The sequence below is a fragment of the Malaya genurostris genome, chromosome 3 (genome assembly GCF_030247185.1).
Source record: "Malaya genurostris strain Urasoe2022 chromosome 3, Malgen_1.1, whole genome shotgun sequence".
Lineage (NCBI taxonomy): Eukaryota > Metazoa > Arthropoda > Insecta > Diptera > Culicidae > Malaya > Malaya genurostris.
In genome coordinates this window covers 239,827,795-239,850,408 of record NC_080572.1, presented here as the reverse complement: position 1 = coordinate 239,850,408, position 22,614 = coordinate 239,827,795, and the positions used below count along the sequence as shown (strand labels likewise).

General features: G+C 34.0%; 1 protein-coding gene across 2 annotated transcripts in view; it reads right to left on the bottom strand.

Moving 5' to 3' along the window:
* Positions 1–22,614, bottom strand: part of LOC131435793 (four and a half LIM domains protein 2) — a 412,903-nt gene that overhangs the window by 294,855 nt on the left and 95,434 nt on the right. Inside the window, exon 1 of one of the 2 annotated variants that reach the window (XM_058603995.1) lies at positions 22,116–22,372. The exons of the other annotated variant lie outside the window; for it this stretch is intronic. Coding sequence (XP_058459978.1) covers positions 22,116–22,354 — 239 coding nt within the window. The 5' untranslated portion in view covers positions 22,355–22,372. Of the gene's footprint in view, positions 1–22,115; positions 22,373–22,614 lie in introns of those variants that run through there. 2 annotated transcript variants of the gene reach the window in all.

The following is a 22,614-nucleotide window of genomic DNA, read 5'->3' as shown; positions in this document are numbered from 1 at the left end:
GTAGTAAAAGTAGTAAAAGTAGTAAAAGTAGTATAAGTAGTAAAAGTAGTAAAAGTAGTAAAAGTAGTAAAAGTAGTAAAAGTAGTAAAAGTAGTAAAAGTAGTAAAAGTAGTAAAAGTAGTAAAAGTAGTAAAAGTAGTAAAAGTAGTAAAAGTAGTAAAAGTAGTAAAAGTAGTAAAAGTAGTAAAAGTAGTGAAAGTAGTAAAAGTAATAAAAAAGTAGTAAAAGTAGTAAAAGTAATAAAAAAGTAGTAAAAGTAGTAAAAGTAGTAAAAGTAGTAAAAGTAGTAATAGTAGTAAAAGTAGTAAAAGTAGTAATAGTAGTCAAAGTAGTAAAAGGAGTAAAAGTAGTAAAAGTAGTAAAAGTAGTAAAAGTAGTAAAAGTAGTAAAAGTAGTAAAAGTAGTAATAGTAGTAAGAGTAGTAAAAGTAGTAAAAGTAGTAAAAGTAGTAAAAGTAGTAAAAGTAGTAAAAGTAGTAAAAGTAGTAAAAGTAGTAAAAGTAGTAAAAGTAGTAAAAGTAGTAAAAGTAGTAAAAGTAGTAAAAGTAGTAAAAGTAGTAAAAGTAGTAAAAGTAGTAAAAGTAGTAAAAGTAGTAAAAGTAGTAAAAGTAGTAAAAGTAGTAAAAGTAGTAAAAGTAGTAAAAGTAGTAAAAGTAGTAAAAGTAGTAAAAGTAGTGAAAGTAGTAAAAGTAATAAAAAAGTAGTAAAAGTAATAAAAAAGTAGTAAAAGTAGTAAAAGTAGTAAAAGTAGTAAAAGTAGTAATAGTAGTAAAAGTAGTAAAAGTAGTAAAAGTAGTAAAAGTAGTCAAAGTAGTAAAAGGAGTAAAAGTAGTAAAAGTAGTAAAAGTAGTAAAAGTAGTAAAAGTAGTAAAAGTAGTAAAAGTAGTAAAAGTAGTAAAAGTAGTAATAGTAGTAAGAGTAGTAAAAGTAGTAAAAGTAGTAAAAGTAGTAAAAGTAGTAAAAGTAGTAAAAGTAGTAAAAGTAGTAAAAGTAGTAAAAGTAGTAAAAGTAGTAAAAGTAGTAAAAGTAGTAAAAGTAGCAAAAGTAGTAAAAGTAGTAAAAGTAGTAAGAGTAGTAAAAGTAGTAAAAGTAGTAAAAGTAGTAAAAGTAGTAAAAGTAGTAAAAGTAGTAAAAGTAGTAAAAGTAGTAAAAGTAGTAAAAGTAGTAAAAGTAGTAAAAGTAATAAAAGTAGTAAAAGTAGTAAAAGTAGTAAAAGTAGTAAAAGTAGTAAAAGTAGTAAAAGTGGTAAAAGTAGTAAAAGTACTAAAAGTAGTAAAAGTAGTAAAAGTAGTAAAAGTAGTAAAAGTAGTAAAAGTAATAAAAGTAGTAAAAGTAGTAAAAGTAGTAAAAGTAGTAAAAGTAGTAAAAGTAGTAAAAGTAGTAAAAGTAGTAAAAGTAGTAAAAGTAGTAAAAGTAGTAAAAGTAGTAAAAGTAGTAAAAGTAGTAAAAGTAGTAAAAGTAGTAAAAGTAGTAAAAGTAGTAAAAGTAGTAAAAGTAGTAAAAGTAGTAAAAGTAGTAAAAGTAGTAAAAGTAGTAAAAGTAGTAAAAGTAATAAAAGTAGTAAAAGTAGTAAAAGTAGTAAAAGTAGTAAAAGTAGTAAAAGTAGTAAAAGTAGTAAAAGTAGTAAAAGTAGTAAAAGTACTAAAAGTAGTAAAAGTAGTAAAAGTAGTAAAAGTAGTAAAAGTAGTAAAAGTAATAAAAGTAGTAAAAGTAGTAAAAGTAGTAAAAGTAGTAAAAGTAGTAAAAGTAGTAAAAGTAGTAAAAGTAGTAAAAGTAGTAAAAGTAGTAAAAGTAGTAAAAGTAGTAAAAGTAGTAAAAGTAGTAAAAGTAGTAAAAGTAGTAAAAGTAGTAAAAGTAGTAAAAGTAGTAAAAGTAGTAAAAGTAGTAAAAGTAGTAAAAGTAGTGAAAGTAGTAAAAGTAATAAAAAAGTAGTAAAAGTAGTAAAAGTAATAAAAAAGTAGTAAAAGTAGTAAAAGTAGTAAAAGTAGTAAAAGTAGTAATAGTAGTAAAAGTAGTAAAAGTAGTCAAAGTAGTAAAAGGAGTAAAAGTAGTAAAAGTAGTAAAAGTAGTAAAAGTAGTAAAAGTAGTAAAAGTAGTAAAAGTAGTAAAAGTAGTAAAAGTAGTAAAAGTAGTAAAAGTAGTAAAAGTAGTAAAAGTAGTAATAGTAGTAAGAGTAGTAAAAGTAGTAAAAGTAGTAAAAGTAGTAAAAGTAGTAAAAGTAGTAAAAGTAGTAAAAGTAGTAAAAGTAGTAAAAGTAGTAAAAGTAGTAAAAGTAGTAAAAGTAGTAAAAGTAGTAAAAGTAGTAAAAGTAGTAAAAGTAGTAAAAGTAGTAAAAGTAGTAAAAGTAGTAAAAGTAGTAAAAGTAGTAAAAGTAGTAAAAGTAGTAAAAGTAGTAAAAGTAGTAAAAGTAGTAAAAGTAGTAAAAGTAGTAAAAGTAGTAAAAGTAGTAAAAGTAGTAAAAGTAGTAAAAGTAATAAAAGTAGTAAAAGCAGTAAAAGTAGTAAAAGTAGTAAAAGTAGTAAAAGTAGTAAAAGTAGTAAAAGTAGTAAAAGTAGTAAAAGTAGTAAAAGTACTAAAAGTAGTAAAAGTAGTAAAAGTAGTAAAAGTAGTAGAAGTAGTAAAAGTAATAAAAGTAGTAAAAGTAGTAAAAGTAGTAAAAGTAGTAAAAGTAGTAAAAGTAGTAAAAGTAGTAAAAGTAGTAAAAGTAGTAAAAGTAGTAAAAGTAGTAAAAGTAGTAAAAGTAGTAAAAGTAGTAAAAGTAGTAAAAGTAGTAAAAGTAGTAAAAGTAGTAAAAGTAGTAAAAGTAGTAAAAGTAGTAAAAGTAGTAAAAGTAGTAAAAGTAGTAAAAGTAGTAAAAGTAGTAAAAGTAGTAAAAGTAGTAAAAGTAGTAAAAGTAGTAAAAGTAGTATAAGTAGTAAAAGTAGTAAAAGTAGTAAAAGTAGTAAAAGTAGTAAAAGTAGTAAAAGTAGTAAAAGTAGTAAAAGTAGTAAAAGTAGTAAAAGTAGTAAAAGTAGTAAAAGTAGTAAAAGTAGTAAAAGTAGTAAAAGTAGTAAAAGTAGTAAAAGTAGTAAAAGTAATAAAAGTAGTAAAAGTAGTAAAAGTAGTAAAAGTAGTAAAAGTAGTAAAAGTAGTAAAAGTAGTAAAAGTAGTAAAAGTACTAAAAGTAGTAAAAGTACTAAAAGTAGTAAAAGTAGTAAAAGTAGTAAAAGAAGTAAAAGTAGTAAAAGTAGTAAAAGTAATAAAAGTAGTAAAAGTAGTAAAAGTAGTAAAAGTAGTAAAAGTAGTAAAAGTAGTAAAAGTAGTAAAAGTAGTAAAAGTAGTAAAAGTAGTAAAAGTAGTAAAAGTAGTAAAAGTAGTAAAAGTAGTAAAAGTAGTAAAAGTAGTAAAAGTAGTAAAAGTAGTAAAAGTAGTAAAAGTAGTAAAAGTAGTAAAAGTAGTAAAAGTAGTAAAAGTAGTAAAAGTAGTAAAAGTAGTAAAAGTAGTAAAAGTAGTAAAAGTAGTAAAAGTAGTAAAAGTACTAAAAGTAGTAAAAGTAGTAAAAGTAGTAAAAGTAGTAAAAGTAGTAAAAGTAATAAAAGTAGTAAAAGTAGTAAAAGTAGTAAAAGTAGTAAAAGTAGTAAAAGTAGTAAAAGTAGTAAAAGTAGTAAAAGTAGTAAAAGTAGTAAAAGTAGTAAAAGTAGTAAAAGTAGTAAAAGTAGTAAAAGTAGTAAAAGTAGTAAAAGTAGTAAAAGTAGTAAAAGTAGTAAAAGTAGTCAAAGTAGTAAAAGGAGTAAAAGTAGTAAAAGTAGTAAAAGTAGTAAAAGTAGTAAAAGTAGTAAAAGTAGTAAAAGTAGTAAAAGTAGTAAAAGTAGTAAAAGTAGTAAAAGTAGTAAAAGTAGTAATAGTAGTAAGAGTAGTAAAAGTAGTAAAAGTAGTAAAAGTAGTAAAAGTAGTAAAAGTAGTAAAAGTAGTAAAAGTAGTAAAAGTAGTAAAAGTAGTAAAAGTAGTAAAAGTAGTAAAAGTAGTAAAAGTAGTAAAAGTAGTAAAAGTAGTAAAAGTAGTAAAAGTAGTAAAAGTAGTAAAAGTAGTAAAAGTAGTAAAAGTAGTAAAAGTAGTAAAAGTAGTAAAAGTAGTAAAAGTAGTAAAAGTAGTAAAAGTAGTAAAAGTAGTAAAAGTAAAAAAAGTAGTAAAAGTAGTAAAAGTAGTAAAAGTAGTAAAAGTAGTAAAAGTAGTAAAAGTAGTAAAAGTAGTAAAAGTAGTAAAAGTAATAAAAGTAGTAAAAGTAATAAAAGTAGTAAAAGTAGTAAAAGTAGTAAAAGTAGTAAAAGTAGTAAAAGTAGTAAAAGTAGTAAAAGTACTAAAAGTAGTAAAAGTAGTAAAAGTAGTAAAAGTAGTAAAAGTAGAAAAAGTAATAAAAGTAGTAAAAGTAGTAAAAGTAGTAATAGTAGTAAAAGTAGTAAAAGTAGTAAAAGTAGTAAAAGTAGTAAAAGTAGTAAAAGTAGTAAAAGTAGTAAAAGTAGTAAAAGTAGTAAAAGTAGTAAAAGTAGTAAAAGTAGTAAAAGTAGTAAAAGTAGTAAAAGTAGTAAAAGTAGTAAAAGTAGTAAAAGTAGTAAAAGTAGTAAAAGTAGTAAAAGTAGTAAAAGTAGTAAAAGTAGTAAAAGTAGTAAAAGCAGTAAAAGCAATAAAAGTAATAAAAGTAGTAAAGTAGTAATAGTAGTAAAAGTAGTAAAAGTAGTAAAAGCAGTAAAAGTAGTAGAAGTAGTAGAAGTAGTAAAACTAGTAAAACTAGTAAAACTAGTAAAACTAGTAAAACTAGTAAAACTAGTAAAACTAGCAAAACTATTAAAATAGTAAAACTAGTAAAACTAGTAAAACTAGTAAAACTAGTAAAACTAGTAAAACTAGTAAACTAGTAAAACTAGTAAAACTAGTAAAACTAGTAAACCTACTAAAACTAGTAAAACTAGTAAAACTAGTAAAACTAGTAAAACTAGTAAAACTAGTAAAACTAGTAAATTTAGTAAAACTAGTAAAACTAGTAAAACTAGTAAAACTAGTAAAACTAGTAAAACTAGTAAAACTAGTAAAACTAGTAAAACTAGTAAAACTAGTAAAACTAGTAAAACTAGCAAAACTAGTAAGACTAGTAAAACTAGTAAAACTAGTAAGACTAGTAAGACTAGTAAGACTAGTAAAACTAGTAAAACTAGTAAAACTAGTAAAACTAGTAAGACTAGTAAGACTAGTAAAACTAGTAAAACTAGTAAAACTAGTAAAACTAGTAAAACTAGTAAAACTAGTAAAACTAGCAAAACTATTAAAGTAGTAAAACTAGTAAAACTAGTAAAACTAGTAAAACTAGTAAACTAGTAAAACTAGTAAAACTAGTAAAACTAGTAAACCTACTAAAACTAGTAAAACAAGTAAAACTAGTAAAACTAGTAAAACTAGTAAAACTAGTAAAACTAGTAAAACTAGTAAAACTAGTAAAACTAGTAAAACTAGTAAAACTAGTAAAACTAGTAAAACTAGTAAAACTAGCAAAACTAGTAAGACTAGTAAAACTAGTAAGACTAGTAAAACTAGTAAAACTAGTAAAACTAGTAAAACTAGTAAGACTAGTAAAACTAGTAAAACTAGTAAAACTAGTAAAACTAGTAAAAGTAGCAAAAATAGCAAAAGTAGTGAAAGTAGTAAAAATAGTTAAAGCTTTAAAAGTAGTAAAAATAGTAATAGTAGTAAAAGTACTCTACTTAAAAGTTGTGAAAATTTAAGGTTTTCGAAGAAGAAGTTGTTAGGTAGACAAAATGAAAAAAAAGGATGTAAAAAAAAATTTATCATAGATTTTTTACTTTACCTGTAGTTAGCTCAGTTCTATCGTTTTAAATATTTTTCAGATTGAGACCATATTCACCTGTCATATGATTGAAATCCCGAAAGCACAACTTACCTGAAAGAGAAAAAGAGCAAAACAAAAATTTATTAATATTAACACTCCCAACAATGGCACGGCACAGACGAAAGCAGCCTGTGATGTCCTTCGTATCTCTGCAATCGCGAACGTAGGCTGGTTAATTGTCCACCTTCCCCCGCACCGCACCCCTTTTGTTGTCCCAGGTCACCTTCCCCTTGTGGTGATCTGATTGAGCGCTTTAGCGTGTAATTAGATGGATCAACACCTTTATTGTCCTCAGGCAGACCGTGTCTCACACAACAGGGGCGAAAAATGAACAACCTCGTGGTTGGGACAGCAGTCGGAAAGCTGTGGGTTGAGGTGTGCCTGCGAAGTCAATGAGAGGAGATAACTAATTGCGCCCGATGCTGTCTGGGCCCAAAAGTGGATCTACCTTAAGATAAAGTGGTAGTGTTGGGTAAAAATTCTGTTATAGCTGATTTATGGTCTACCGATCGTCAGTAATAAAAACTACTAAAAGTTACTCTAGGTAAAATCTCCAGTGATGTATTCCACACCCTTTCGCCTCGACTTTTGAGCCTAGCGCACCAAACAAATTATCGAGTCCGACCGCAAAGGTCCGTAATTGCTGATGACGGACACGGCTTTCTGGTTGGTTGCCTAGGCGGTGCCATTTACAGCATCACTTATCAGCATGTGTTATTTTGAACCATACTCAGCTTAGAGCGTAGCGATCTACTTCACCCTACCTAACTTTTCCAATGTTAGAGAAAAAAAAGTCAATGCAAGGAAATGACATTTTAAGTCAATGTTTTCCCGCACACTAAATGCCATCGCTTAGCTCTGCAAACAGCTTTCTTCAAATGAGGTTAAACTCGTGCTAATGACTTCTCAATACTCTTCACCCCACCCATCGAAACCGGGCGAGGGATGATGGCTGGCAGAGTGTACACACTGACGAGCGATGGGGACTGAACTGATCCATGACAAACAACCACAGAAGCCATCATCATCATCATCACTTCATAATGGCCATACGAAGTGGATGCCGCCGACCGGTTTGCTTACGTTTTCGTTCTTCCTCCTTCTCCCTGGAGCAAACATCAACATAAATGTTCATATTTCCCCGTTATCATCCCTTTGTGTTCCGCTCATAAATTTTATGACTTTTCCATCCCTTTTTCACTGAACTACAGCTGACTGCTCCTTTTTTTACGAGCATCGAACATGTATCATTTTCGCTAGTGCAATTTTCTTCCCAGGGGCACATCCCACTGTCTGTAGCTACCCCAGCTTAGCCATCGTAGTTGGCTTGGTTTTTTCTTCGAGAGTGATTGACAAGGCGCATTTCAGGTTGGTTGTCTGCTCAAGTTGTTAATTAGAAGTATTAGCATTGGATGATGCTTCAAAGGCGATCTGTTTATCGCTATAATTAGCTGTTTCAAATTGATAGAGAATCAGAGCGATACATCGTATGTATTAATGGAATATCTGTTTGATTAAAAGATTGATGATTTTTGCTACCGAAGTAAGTATGTGAATGAATTCATCACGTTGTGGACAAAGGAGAAACGAATGCGACTGAGACTTGAACCCAAAAACATTTGATCTCAAACTACACTCGGTTACCGACTGAGCCAAAGAAACACAGAAGTTGATAGACAAAAAAAAGCGTTTAATTCACTTTGAAGTTACAGTTTCATTGAAATTGGTTGGAAACAAATTTCAATATTGATATGTGATTTAAGTGTTTGGAAATTTAAATATGGGGGGAGACCGGGGCTAGCCGGAACTTTTTGGAAATTGAAAAATACACTAATATCAGGTGTACAACTTTGCTTCCGCCGTTTTCCGATAGGTGGCTGTACCGGCTGAAGCTGGTTAAAATACATAGATGATAATGCCTTTAAAGTGAATGTGTACAGAACCTAACGAATTGTCATCGCCGTTTCAGTGACAGTTGTTTTTGTTTTCGAATTATTCACGCTCGAAAATGTCTGTTTATGTGCCCAATTCTCGCCATTTGCGGGAAGTTTTACTTTTCTGTTACAATTCGTAAAAAAATGCAACTGAAGCGCATCGAATGCTTTCAGAAACTTACGGTGATGCTGCTATGAGTAAAAGAACGTGTCGGGAGTGGTTTCAACGTTTCAAAAATGGTGATTTCGATGTCGAAGACAAACATGATGGTGGAAGGGAAAAAATCTTCAAAGATGAATAACAATTTACTACGAGCTCTTAAAACCGGGTGAAACCATCACAGGAGATCGCTACCGAACGTAACTGATGCGCCTTAGTCGCGCGCTAAAAGAAAAGCGGCCACAATATCAAGAGCGACATGGCAAACTCCAACACGACAATGCTCAGCCTCACGTCGCAAAAGTGGTCAAAAGAATCGCTGAAATGGGAAATCATGCCCCACGCGCCGTATTCCCCAGATGTCGCCCCTTCTGACTTCCACCTATTCCGTTCGATGGCACACGGCCTGGTAGATCAACATTTTCAATTCTTCGAAGAGTTGGAAAAATGGATTGCTTCATGGATAGCGTCAAAAAAGGACTCCTTTTTTCGAGCCGGGATCCGAAAATTTTCGGAAAGATAGGAGGAAGTTGTCGCTAGCGACGGACAATACTTTGAATAATACATCTGTAAGCACTTTTTCGCAATAAAGCTTTAAAATTTGAAAAAAAAAAAACGGTGGAAGCAAAGTTGTACACCTAATAACTAACTAGGTTTCTACTAGAGATTATCGGGTAAGCATTTTTCCGTTTACTACCTAGGGGTTACATACAAAATCTCAAATCAGCGTCTGACGACAAAGCAGAAAGTGAAGATAGACTTGCGGTGCGGTGTGTGTTATTTTTTGTTTTCCATGGAGATAGGACTTTAAATGAATGCTGTGGCAGTCAAATAAAGCGAAGCGTGCTTGGTTCTCATAATCAATTAGGCTGACTCTTCATATACAGGGTAGTTTAATTGGCAAAGCAATTTCCCCGACTGGAAGTTAGCTACGGGCGGCTCTGCGGTAACATTTTCGCAGTTATCATTACATAGTTGAATTTGCATGCATTTTTTTCAATATATTTTCTCGTTAGATACTGATCAAATTCACCAACTTGCTATGCGGGTGGCTCGGATTTTTGCGAAACACGAGCAAAATTTTGACACGTTGCTCTTCTTGCTTCGACACTATTTCACAACTAAAGAGCAAAAGTCAAACAGTAGATGTAAAGCTACACACACAAACATTTCAAAGAACGTAATTTTGATCTGCGTAGTTTTTGAACGGTCCCGAGCACCAATATGTTTTAAATTATTAGTTGCACCTCTTTGAAGAAAAAAATCCACCATTGGAAAGAGGCTGTCAATAGGATCGTGTAAATTTATGTTTTGTCGTGAATACGACTTACTTTACTATGGGGCGCCTTCTCAAAATTTACCCCATACAAGAATGGGTAGAACTTAGTCGTAAATATTTCGAGTTGAACTAAACGCAACAACATAAACCTTTCTCAATGCTATCAGAAATAATATCAGTAGTTTATGACTAAATTTTCAACAGCGTGTGTTTAAAACTGAATTCTAAAACTGAATTTTGGAACCAAATTCAACCTTATTTTGGTTTTAAAACGCAGTTTTGGAATTCAGTTTCAAAACTTCGTTCCAGAATATGAGTTCAAACGTTAAAATTTAGACTCCGAAATTGAATCCTAATTATATATTCTGCAGCTTGATCTTTGGAACTGGTTCCTTGACTAGAATTGGAACTTAATTTAGTACCTTCATTTCTCATTATTGTGAATTCTAGATCTGGATTTTGGAACAAAATTTTAGATCTGATCCAGAATTTTGAAACTGGAAGCATGCAGGAATCGAACTCAGGAGCTTGGGTTCTGGAACAAGATTTTAGAACTGGATTCAGTGCTTCTCAGGTTCGGAATTCAGTTCAGTTCCAGAATTTTAAAACTAAATTTATGTCTATGTTATGTCTCTGATATTACCCACCCGCCTGTTTTACTTTAGATAAATTTTCCGAGGCCCGAATGCCATATACCAATCGATTCAGCTCGACGAACTGAGCAAATGTCCGTGTGTGTGTGTGTGTCTGTATGTGTGTTGTCTACAAAGAGGTCGAGATCTCAGAGATGGCTGGACCGATTTTGATCAAACTAGTCGCAAATGAAAGGTCTTCCCGCCACCCAGAACGCTATTGAATGGTTTTGAGATTGGATGTTTACTTTTTGAGTTATACAAAGTTTTATGTCAAAATTTTCAGTTTTTTGACAGTATCTGTCACAATTGACCTTGAAAACAGAATATGTTTTCAGACTTAGATTCCGCACGATAATACCTATTCAACAAGCCATAGATTGTTAAAATCCGTCCATTTTTTACGGAGATATCGAAATTTTTGTGTAAACGACTTTTCCCCCTATTCCAGCAGTAGGAGTTTTGAGCGCTGTCTGGCAAAGAAATGATTGGGAGCAACATAAAACACGATTTTTTATACTGTTACATACATTTGTTTCTAAGTACCCAAAAGACTGTGTACAGCATGATATTTTGCCTCGGACCGATTTTAGCACGGTTCGTTTTTGGCAACATAATCTTTCGAATATGCCATATGTAAACCAGATGAAGGCAAAATTTTCGAGTTGTAAAAATTCCATAATTATATTGATTTAAACTACTTACAGCCATGAATGCTGGAAGAACATAACAGCCATATACCATTCGAATCTGTTCGTCGAGATTAGCAAATGCGTGTGCGACAAATAATTTCACTCAATTTTTTTCGGAGATGACTCACCCGTTTTCTACAAACTCAGATTCATATGAAAAGTCGTATACTCCCAAACAAGGCTCCTGAATTATGTTTGGCTCCGACCTCTGGTTCCGGAACTACAGGATAATATGTGAAACGAAATTGAAACTGTGTATAAAACATCTTGTTTTTCAATCAGATCCAACTTCCGGTTTCGGAGATACAGGGTACTATTTCACATACATTAATCAGGTTTATCGGGTTAGCAGATTTGGATAGTCGATAACCAAATAAACTTATTTCATTTTTGGTTGTATTCAGTTTTCGTTTCGGAAGGCATCCGAAAATTTAATTTGCACTGCGATTCCTCAAAGATACATTGATTTTCAAACATTTTGAAACAAATGTAAACTATACAGCTACTCAGGTGAATTTGTCTGACTTCGGCTTCATCGAATTTCGAATTCCGGTTCCAGTATCGAATCGTTTCTCAAAGCTCAATCGTTTTCTCAAAAAAAGCCAAATCGAATTTCAGAAACAAAAGTTCAATTAAAATAATTCTAATTTTATCCAATTCTGACTTCCGATTCTGGAATTGTAGGATGATGAATTTTTAATATTCAAAGTGATATAGAAGATGACAATCCCGAAAAGCTTTAAAGTTGGACTCAAAAATATTGCAATTTATTCGTCATATGGCCATACGAATCGGTTTGGGTTATGCTGGTTCCTGAATACCGGCTCTGGAAGTACCTTAAATTACCCTAAACTCTAAAGTGGAAATTACTTCCACATATCATACAATGTTTAATCGATTGTTACACTTTTAGATTCAAATTTGCAGTTTCGACATTACAGAGTAATGAGTGATTAAAATCTCAAATTGCCACCTAAAACGACTGACATTAGAATAATGTCATGAAAACTGAAACACCGAAAAATATTTATGCAAAAAACACATGCGAATTGATAAAAAAAAGGTATCATCTCACTGCTAGGAGGATTAAGCACGTTTTTTAGATTAGCATCACTTTTCTCATACAAATAGGCAACGCAAATGTCAAGCGCTTGGTTGGAAGAATGATGCCTACTATGTGATATAAACACTGAAGAATGCTTTTGTGAACTACTCGATTCAATCTGAATCAATTGGTGTCAAAAATGAGCCCAAATTAGTGTCACAAATTATTTAATAAACAGATAAAAAATGTTTCTATGAGACTGTTTTTAAGAAAAAGAAAGGAATTATCACACCACTAGGTGGATTAAGAAGGGAACTGTATCTCAGTGAATATATCCTTCGGCCCTTCGTTATGACAAGATGTCAAATCCAGCCAGAACAGAATAGTATAATTTGATTCCATGAGACATCCCAGACGAAGAGAGTGGTACTCCGCTTGAAAAAGCTGGAAGTAAGCGGTACCGAAACTCCTACATGTTTAATGATTGTGTTGTATGAACGAGTCGGCCATTATTTCCGAAATTTGGTTACTGTCGATAAATGTACTCCAAATACTTCAAATATATTATCGACAGCTGATTTAGCCAAATTCAACAATTTCACCAACTCAATGATTTGTTTTTAGTCTTGTAAAAACGTAACGTCTTTTTTGAGCTATTTTCAAAATTGATCAGTATCTAACGGGGAAAACTGGTTGAAAAAATGCCATACGAATGCAACTATGTAATGAAAGCCGCTAAAATGGTACCGTAGAGACGAGACTCGAACCAGTAGCTAGTTCCTAATCGGGGAAATTGTTTTGTCAATTAAACTACGCTGCATATGAAGACACACGAAGAGACAGTCTAATTTTGAGAGTTTGAGTTCAAGCAGCTGTTAACAGTGCCGCCATATCGAAAAAAAATGTTTTCAATTTGCTTCATACACATACTTTTATCCGTACACATACTATTTATGAAATATTTTTCAACAGTATAAGGTGTTTTTAGGAACCTGCCCTTAACTGCTTCAATGTCCTGCTATTATTTTACCTACAATAAGTGTACAAACAAATTGAAACTATTTAAACTGATACGATTCCTTAGACTCAAATAAATCCTTCGTTTCACTAGTTACAGTTCCTACACACTAAAATTCGCACAGTATTTTTTTTATCTATTGGCGAGTTTCGAATGCCAAATTTTTCTCGTTTCGACAGACACTGTAACAAACAAGATCTTTTGCCAGATTTTACAAATTTTACCAGATTTTGTCAGATCTCACTAGATATTTACGCTTTTGGCCATTAGACGACATGAGGTAAAACCTGTTTTTTGCTCACTGAAAATGAAACCCGGTCAAAATATCCTTGTACACAAATAGACACAGACAAATCCAGACAAATTTTGAAATCAGAGACAGATTTTTGGAAAAAATACATGGCAACTCTGGCCGCAATGCCTCCAAGTATCGCTGCGATGAAACGGTTGTACTGAAAAAAAAAAAACACTGAGATCGGTAATAAAATTTAAGTGTGTAATTATGGATAAAGACTGTCCCAGAAAGTATGGACGCAACCAAAAACCGCTTCCATTTCGCAATGGTTCAGAATCTGTCAATTTTTATGGCTGCGTCCTGTTGTTTACACTCTTCTCTAACCACTTGTGCAGTTGTTTATTCGTTTTCATTAGTTTGTTTCGAAATGCGTGGACTTTCAGCAGAACAACGTCGAAAAATTGTGTACAAATGGTGCACAGAACACGGAGTGTCACAGTGGAAAGCCGTGCGAAATGCAATCAGTAAGTTCGGCGAGGATAACACCTTTGAAGATAAACCGAAAACGGGTCGAAAACAAGGTCCTGCTAACCCTCAGTTGAATAAACGTATACTGAAGGCGTTCGAGCAAATGAAGGAGGTTTCAGTTCGGGATGTGGCCAACAAAGTGGGCACTTCGAAGTCAAATGTTCTTCGTGCTAAAGAACGTTTGAATCTTCGAACCTATAAGAAGCAGAAACAATCAAAACGTAATCCGAAACAAGAAGCATCAATCAGGCCGAGGGTTCGAAAGCTGTACAATACGATTCTTGCTGGAAATTTGAACTGCATAATCATGGACAACGAAACCAACGTGAACATCGATTACAAATACTTGCCGGGACCACAATATTATACGGTGTGAGAAGGGCAAGTGTTAAACCAGTCCGAGACATCGATTGAAGTCGAAAAATTTGGTAAGAAAGCAATTTGTAGCTGCGGTAAGATTTCGAAACCCTTCATCACCACTGCTTCAATGAACAGCGAAATATACATCAAGGAATGTTTACAAAAACGACTACCCATGATTCGAAGCCACAAGGATCCTGTTGTCTTTTGGCCAGGTCTTGCCACTATTCGAAATCAACGGTAGAATGGTATACTACCAAAAATGTCACTTTCGTCCCAAAAGACATGAATCCACCAAATTGCCCACAACTTCGACTAATTGAGAAATTTTGGGCATTAACGAAGGCACATCTTAGGAAACATGTCTCGGCAGCCGAAATCATTCAACAGTTTGAAAAAGATTGGAAAAAAGTGTCAAAACTTGTCGCCAAGAAGTCTGTACTGAATTTAATGAGAAACGTTCGCAAGAAGGTGCGCCAGCTTGTCTACAATGGCTAAGTAGCAAATGTTGAGAATAATATTCTGTTGTTGTAGTCTAATATTATCAGTAAATCGAATAAAATTTGAATATCTAACACTTGTGAATTATTTACAGCGAAATCAAAGTGCGTTCATACTTTCTGGGACAGTCTTTATAACGAGTAAGTCCAAATCTTCAACAGTTCGATTTGTAATATAATACTGTCTGATTGAATAAATGCTGTCAACAACGAAACAAGATCACCTCGAGCATCAATTTTTTTCAAACGATAAAAAAATTGAAAGCTGAATCTGAAGTTAATCGACATGAAAAGAATCAAACAAAAACACGCTCGCACCCATTGGTATCAGAATGATACCCACGTTTTCGAGTATCACTTTCGAAAGGAGAATTATCAATTAGTTTATTTCCTTTCCCGCAACCAGAAACATGAGCACGTGCACGAAAAGGGGCTGCCCTTTTTGGGTTTTCAGCATGTGGGTTCTTGAAGAATCTCATATTGAGCGGTGCTTCTTAGGTATAATTGTTAGCTTTTTACCACTTTGGTTTACAGTATCATTAAAAGAAGACCATTTCATTGCATTCCACATAAAAGAGTTTCTGTTAGGTAAGAGGCTACAAATAAAATAGTACGTACCATACATTGTTTGTTAAATTGCAATCGTTTTCAGAAAGGTTTCTGATTCCATTAGCCAGTTCAGCAAGTGAACGGCAGCAAACTTCTTTTCTAGTATGCAAAACCTAATAATGAAGATAATGCACGTAATTGGAACATTTTGAGATTTGAATGAATGCCGCCCTACATAATTCTGTATCATTTAATATCGTTTCTTTCTCTCCGATATTACATAACGGATTATATTCCCTTGCAATAGCATATGCTGTGTAATGGGCAGCTTTATTGAGTAAACGTACCCATCTTCTAATGATGCTTTCGAACCAATCAAGTATAAGTAATATTCTCGGAGGATTGGAAGTGGGAACTCGAAGATAAAAATGATATCATAGTAGTGAGATGAGGTCGCAGAATTTGTCAGCAATTTAAATTGTGCACTGACACAGTGAAAGGTATTCCTGGCCAAACTGTTTACTGGGCGGTCAAATTCGAAAACAATGCACTTCAAATGGCCAAATCACAAAGAATTTTCAAAAAGGACTATTGATGTTTCCTAGAACGAATTGTTTCCGTATTTTTCCCATTGAAATTAACATTGTTTCATTCGATCGCTTTTAATGAAAATGAAATTCATTTAATTCCACTTTATTGACCAAATATAGTTGAATAACATGAAACTCATTCTCTTCAAAAGCGATTTAATTCATTCCAATCGTAAAGTATCTAAAAATTGAAACCAGGTTGATATTATAATATCTCTGCAATTTCGAATCAGTCAGTCCTTCTGTGTCTCTCACATTTCTAACGTTGAAACTTGTTACTTTGGAGGATCTTCAGTTAGTACTGGAAATGCTATTCAAACTTGGGTACTAAAATCTTCAAAATGGAACCTTCATTTTCATACAAATTTCGTCTTAGATTCGTCAGAGCACAATAGTTTATGTTGAACTGTTATGCCACCAAGTAGTTCAACATAATCTATCTTACTATAACTAATGGTTTTCGTACATAAGATGATTACTGGAGCCAAATGAACAAAATAAGGTTGGTTTTGAAATTTAAGGTTGAAAATTGCAAGATATGCATTATTTTTGCATCGATATGTGACAATAGATAGAACATGGGTTCATACACTTAGCTCCGGAATAAAAAATAATGCTCGCGAAATGAAGAGGTTATCACTGAAACTGAGGTCTATTTTGAAACAAAAATAAATCGTTCTATAAAAATTGTATTGAAATGTTAGAGAGGCGCTGGAAAGATTGCGTTGCTCTTGATGGAGATTACGTTGTTAAATGAAGGTAATTTTGACCCATAAAATTGTGTTCTCTTTGTTAGACCCGGGACTTTTCAGTCCATGTGTTACAGCACGGCCAGCCACTATTCAAGAATCCAGCCAATTTTTCTGCATCTTAGAAACAAAGATTATTTCAAAGATTTTGTTTTTTATTCGAGATAACACCTGATCTCGACGTTTCATGCATTTTTAAATCATTTGGCGTCAAAACAAAATTTAATGTCGGAAATCACAAAAGCCAAAAATCTATAAGTTTTCATGTCAATTTTTAATGTTATGCGATTTATTTTATGCAAATTATCTGGAAAAAAAATCTCAAAAAAATACTTATTCAACTCTCTGGGACTTTTTTTCTTTAAATTTTCGAAACATTTTTTTTTTTCGAAAAATAAAATTAGTGTGTACGCATATTTAGAAACGTTCTGCTACCTAATCAATCGTTTCGATTTTAGAAGAACGAATGAAAAAATGGTTTTCCCAAAATAGGAACATACAGTTAATTTGTGCCGTTTCGGGTAGTAAATACATATTTTAAAAATGAGAGTGTCGAAGCTGTTTAGAAAAAGTCGGACTCATCTTGGAAGCATTTCGATACCAACCGGTGGGCCTGGTCTTAGGGATGGTTGTTCGATAGCAATTTAATTGGCTACGTTGTTTAAATTGTGGTAAAATGAGTTTTCATACTTTGATTGTGATGGAAACCAAAAATCCAATTATTGACAATGTCCTGCCAGACGGTAAAAAATCAATGGTCATCCAACAAAATTCAATTTAAATTCATTATTACATATACTTAATATTTAGAAAAACCTTTTCGCTGCCATACCTGGATCTTCTAAAACACCAATTTGCTTTCTAATGTGGTACATTCGTCACGTCATCCCATTTTCAAAATGCATACAATTTCAATGCGTTGTTGAGCAAATAAATCAAATGAGATTTTAAAAAAATGCACAAGATATCGATCTATTTTTTTCTTAATAGGGTTTTAAATGCTAATCATCAATAGTATAGTGACCGTAAGTATAACCATTAAGTACGAATTTTGCATAATGAACATTTCGCTCGTTTCTCATCAGTTTTATTTCCGAATAACCCAACTAGTTTGTCTTCTAATGGAAACCCTTCTACAATTGATCTGGTTCTAGCGGATCAATGTAACATTTGTAGTGAACCGATTACTCAAAGAGACTTTGATTCAGATTAATTCAATTATTTGTATGTTCTACCACCTTAGAGCTTATCGGCTAGGACACAAATATCATACCGAAAACATTGTGAACCATAACACTGCTTTGGGAAATTTGGCTGATATCGATACAGAAATAGATTATTTAAATCATTTCATCAATTGAAGGTAAGACTCTATTAGTTCCAAAAGCTCAAAGTAAATTTAATTGTCCTATCATCGACAATCTTCAACTGCTCCGTCGTCGAAACCAATAGTCACCTTTTTGTGATTCTATTATGGAACCTTTGCCAACATTTTTGCAAGTCCTCAAAAATCGCTGGACGGGACATGGAGTATCGGCCCAATATCCAATGGATAAGGAGTGTTTCGAAAATAAGCTATCCACAAATTTTTCTTTCAAATTATGATTGAAAACCGTATTTTATTCAAAATAAAAAATGATTGCCCAAGAACGTTCGATGAATCGAATTTGAGGGCAATTTGGTGGATTGATATTTTTCTCAACGAAATTTATATTCTTTTCCGCAAGCCAATTGAGAGTGGTTTTGGCATAGTGAGCCGATGCTACAGGGTTCGGCACTCGAAGTGTAACCAATTAAAAAGGCCATAAATTCAGTTTGGAAAATTACTTTTACTTAATTCAAAGTACAAAATGTGTAAAAATAATACAAAATTCAGAATCAATTCACTTTTGCTCGATATGACCACCTTTTGCCTTGACTTGATGACTTGAGAGAGCGAAGGAGTTGCTTCGTTTGGCCGAAAGCGGTCAATTTCCGAACATTGTATTTTCTGACGAGAAAGTTTTTCCAATTGAGCAATTCGTAAACTCTCAAAACGATAGGGTTTACTTGACCAACCGTTCATACGAGAATTTGAGTCATCGATTGGCCACCAGGAGGCAGCACCCGCAACAGATAATGGTTTGGGCCGCTGTAACCGCAGATGGGCGCTCTCCAATCGTTTTCATCGAACCGGGCGTCAAGGTAAATGCGACATATTATCGGGAAAGTATTCTGGAGGTTGCTTTGAAGCCGTGGGCAGACAAACATTTCGGTGGCAGACCATGGATGTTTCAGCAGGACTCGGCACCGTCTCACAAAGCTCGAGTGAACCAAGAATGGCTGAAAAACAACGTTCCGAACTTCATCACGTCCACACAATGGCTCTCGAATTCACCAGATGCGAATCCAATGGATTATTCTCTTTGGGCCATTTTGGAGAGCAAATCCGAACTAAAAGATACACCAGTCTCGAGGCGCTGAAAAAAGTTATTGTCCGCGAGTGGGCCAAAATACCTGCAAGTCACATTCGGCCAAACGAAGCAACTCCTTCGCTCTCTCAAGTCATCAAGTCAAGGCAAAAGGTGGTCATATCGAGCAAAAGTGAATTGATTCTGAATTTTGTATTATTTTTACACATTTTGTACTTTGAATTAAGTAAAAGTAATTTTCCAAACTGAATTTATGGCCTTTTTAATTGGTTACACTTCGAGTGCCGGACCCTGTAAATCCGACCAAAACAGTGGAGGTGTAGTATGCTTCTTATATAAAGGCAGCAATCTCTTCGGGAGACACTCAGATCGACAGATTTCTGCGTTTATTGTTCTGGTAGAGTAAAAAATGGTTGACTTCAAACCAGGGGTGGAAATAAGCAAATTTTTTGATTCACAGTAAATAAAAATAGATAGTATTATTTTTTCATATCACATATTCGTTGTAGATATTAAAATGAATTTTGAAATGAATGATTTTTGATAAGATAATTTTGGTTTTGCTTAGAATTTAAAAAGGTCTTCAATTTCATTTCCCACAATTTAAAAACATAATCCAAGGTGAGAGTCGCTTAACACAAACTATGTTGTGCCTCTAATAAAACACGTGATATACAGTGAGTAAGTGTGCCACTCTATGTCCCATGAAACAGCTACTTGTCAAAACTGAGCCCTTTGTGTGCCTCAACTGTGCAACTGTATGAAAACAAAAGTGCCAATATTGATAAATGCACCAACGCATTGTGTTACTGTGTGATTGGCACATTGTTCTAAGCGTCCTCCCCTTGAATTTTAGTTTTGTTACCCAATTTTTTAATTCACGGTGTTCGGTTTTTTGATTCACAATCGGAAATCTTGATTCACATTTTTATGCTCATGGGCTTATTTCCACCTCTGCTTCAAACCACAGGAACATATTGCTTGCCATACCAGTACCTTTCGACCGAATTTCTCCTCTTGAATCGATCTGTCCGCATCGCTCACATCCTCTCCAACAACGACAGTAAAGTATTGTGGACCTGGAAGATTTTTTGAGTCCTCCTTTACATAAGTCTCATCGTCCATCAAAACGCATGCATCCGGACACCGCAAAAGACGCGAATACAATTTCCGGGCCCTTGTTGCTGCTCGCTTTTTCTGGTCTACACTTTGGTTCGAGATTTTCTGCTTCTCGTAGGTCTCTTGATACGCTGGATCATTCCGACACTCGTGCCTGCTTTTTTGGCCAAATTACGTATTGACATTGATTTGTTCTTCATGATTAGAGATACCATTTTCTGGTCCAGTTTCTGGTTGGAAGAACCGAGTTTTCTGTCTCTTCCTGGTAGCTCATCCAAAGAATAGTGTTTCCCAAACTTATGAATGATGGTTTTAACACTGGCATGATGAATTCCAAACCGCTTCGCCACTTTGTCATGTGTCCAGAACTCTCATTTTCACTTTCTTTTCAATACGCGACTTTTTGAAAACGCAGAATTTCAACCGCACAAACAAGAAATCAAACGAAAGCTGACAGCCAAACGAACAGCATGCTGTGATCTGAGCAAAAAAAAACATCCACAAATACATGCATACAACACAAATGTATGTGGATAGCTTATTTTCGATACACTCCTTAGTTCAACTTTCTGACCTTATGGGCGGGGTTGGGAATCGAACCCAGGCAGGCTGCGTGATCGGCATCAACTTATTGTTATTGTTAGAACAAAAACAAAAAATGTCTTGCGAATTTTGCAATAATTATGGTTTCGGCTTTAGCGGTCTGCTAAATAAGAACGGCTGTTATATACTGCCCGACGTTTCGACCACTGGTTATGGTCTTTTTCAAGGGAAATATCTTATCGTTCCTCGTCTAAATATCGTATACCTTATGATCAAAACAGAACCGGAATTTTATTAAAAAACGCAAAATTTAATTTTTAATAAATTTATTTATTATCGCCTTCAAAATATTCTTCTCCTGCGGCAATACATGCGTGCCAACGCTTGATCCAATTTTCCATACAAGTTTTATAGGCCGCTGAAGGTATGGCCTTTAGTTCACGCAGCGAATTCTCTTTTATGGTCTCTATGGTCTCAAAACGCGTAATGGCAATTTGAGTCTGAAGAGGAAAAAGTCACACGGGGCCATATCTGGAGAGTTCTGGTTGATGATATTGGTTGAGTTTTTGGCCAAAAACTGCGACACAACCAACGCTGTGTGAGCCGGCGCATTATCGTGGTGTAAAATCCATGAGTTTTCCTTCCATAAGTCTGGCCTTTTTTGCGAATGGTCTCACGCAAAGGACGCATAACGGCCAAATAATATTCCTTATTAACCGTTTGACCGTCCGGAAGGAATTCATAGTGCACCACACCACGAATATCGAAAAAAACAGTCAGCATAACTTTGATTTTGGATCGACTTTGGCGTTCTTTTTTCGGTTTCAGCTCGCCTTCGAAGCGCCATTCGGTCGATTGTTGTTTTTCCTAGACACGATTCACCAAAGGCCTTTTCTAACATTTTCAACGTTTCGGAACACTTAAATCCATTTGCAACACAAAATTTGATGCACACACGTTGTTCTAAATTTTCATCCATTATAAAAATCGCCACACGAAAATTTTTCAACTTCTTTGTAGAGATACCAAACAAAAACTAATCGTACGATATGCGTCAAAATTTGACAGAATGTGTATAAAAGTGTTGCCAACGTTGAGAGAATAAAAGTTTACCGATTGGACAAGCGCGGGAATTTTAAAATGAAAATTCCGGTTCTTTTTTTATCATAAGATATGTCTTGCGAATGTTACGATTGGTCATGAAACATCAAACGCATTGAATGTTTGAATAGGTGGCACTCCGGACAACCGGCTGCCCAGAGATCTAAGGGTTTCGGGAATTAGTCATTTCGTGTCACGTATTTTCTGCACAAAGTACATATATGATACTAACTATGATACTTAATAACAAACTACCTCTTCCTGCGATGTACTTGGTAACCCAGATGATTTCTCGATAGCAAGTAGCGACCTACATCAAACTAACAGTCATTATCTTCCCAAGACGATCTTCAATTGGTCGTGGACAGTGTCGTTAACGTTAATATTTAGGGTATAATGCAATTATCGAAATTTGATATTCTCCACTATTATGCTCTATACAAACCTTTTGCAATCACAATTGATCCTAATCAATAAGAAGATTCGTGTTGACCGAGGACCCTCACTTGAAACCGTATTGATGGTTAAAGCCGGGTATAAATAAACGATATAAAAAAAACCGTATTGATCAGAAGGGACATATTCAACATGTACATAGAAGGGGTGCCGCAACTTACTTATAATCATAAAAAGTAAAAATGAACCATATCATTACTTTTACAACAAATTGAGCTGTATTGACATCAACACCAAATCTAGTTAGATTTTCCATGTGTGTATGAATTGTATGTATTACGATATGCACAAAACAAAGTTCGAAATTAAAAATAGAAAAACAAAAAGCCTATCTTACCCATCGTTGTCAGTAGCCTCATCGCAAAGACAGTTCCATTCCGTTGGCGGTTCATTTTCTTCTTCCAAGCTCTGAGGATTCACTTTCTTCCTGCGGATGGCCAGGTGTCGTTCCCGGGAGGGAAACTTGGGTGTTTTACGAATAATAACCGGATGCACCTCGACGGTGGAAGACTTTACGATGGCACCCGGGCTGGTCGGTGGACTCCCCGGTGGACTGCTACCCTGGTGACCCGTCATTCGGGCTGTACTGGTGGCCAAATCGGACACCTGTGGTAGGCTGAAAGCGGTCGGATTATCGCCAGACTCTAGATGCATCGTTTGCGGAAGTACCGTTTGCTAAGACTAATACGTTTTTCTACTCACTATTCTTCGGTTAAGCAAACCAAACGAACTTACACAAGATATCACTCGGCATCGGCACCCGACGGAAATGTGACACTGATAATCTGCTTAGACGTGTGGAATCGATATGACTTATGCGGCATTTTGGCTAGGTT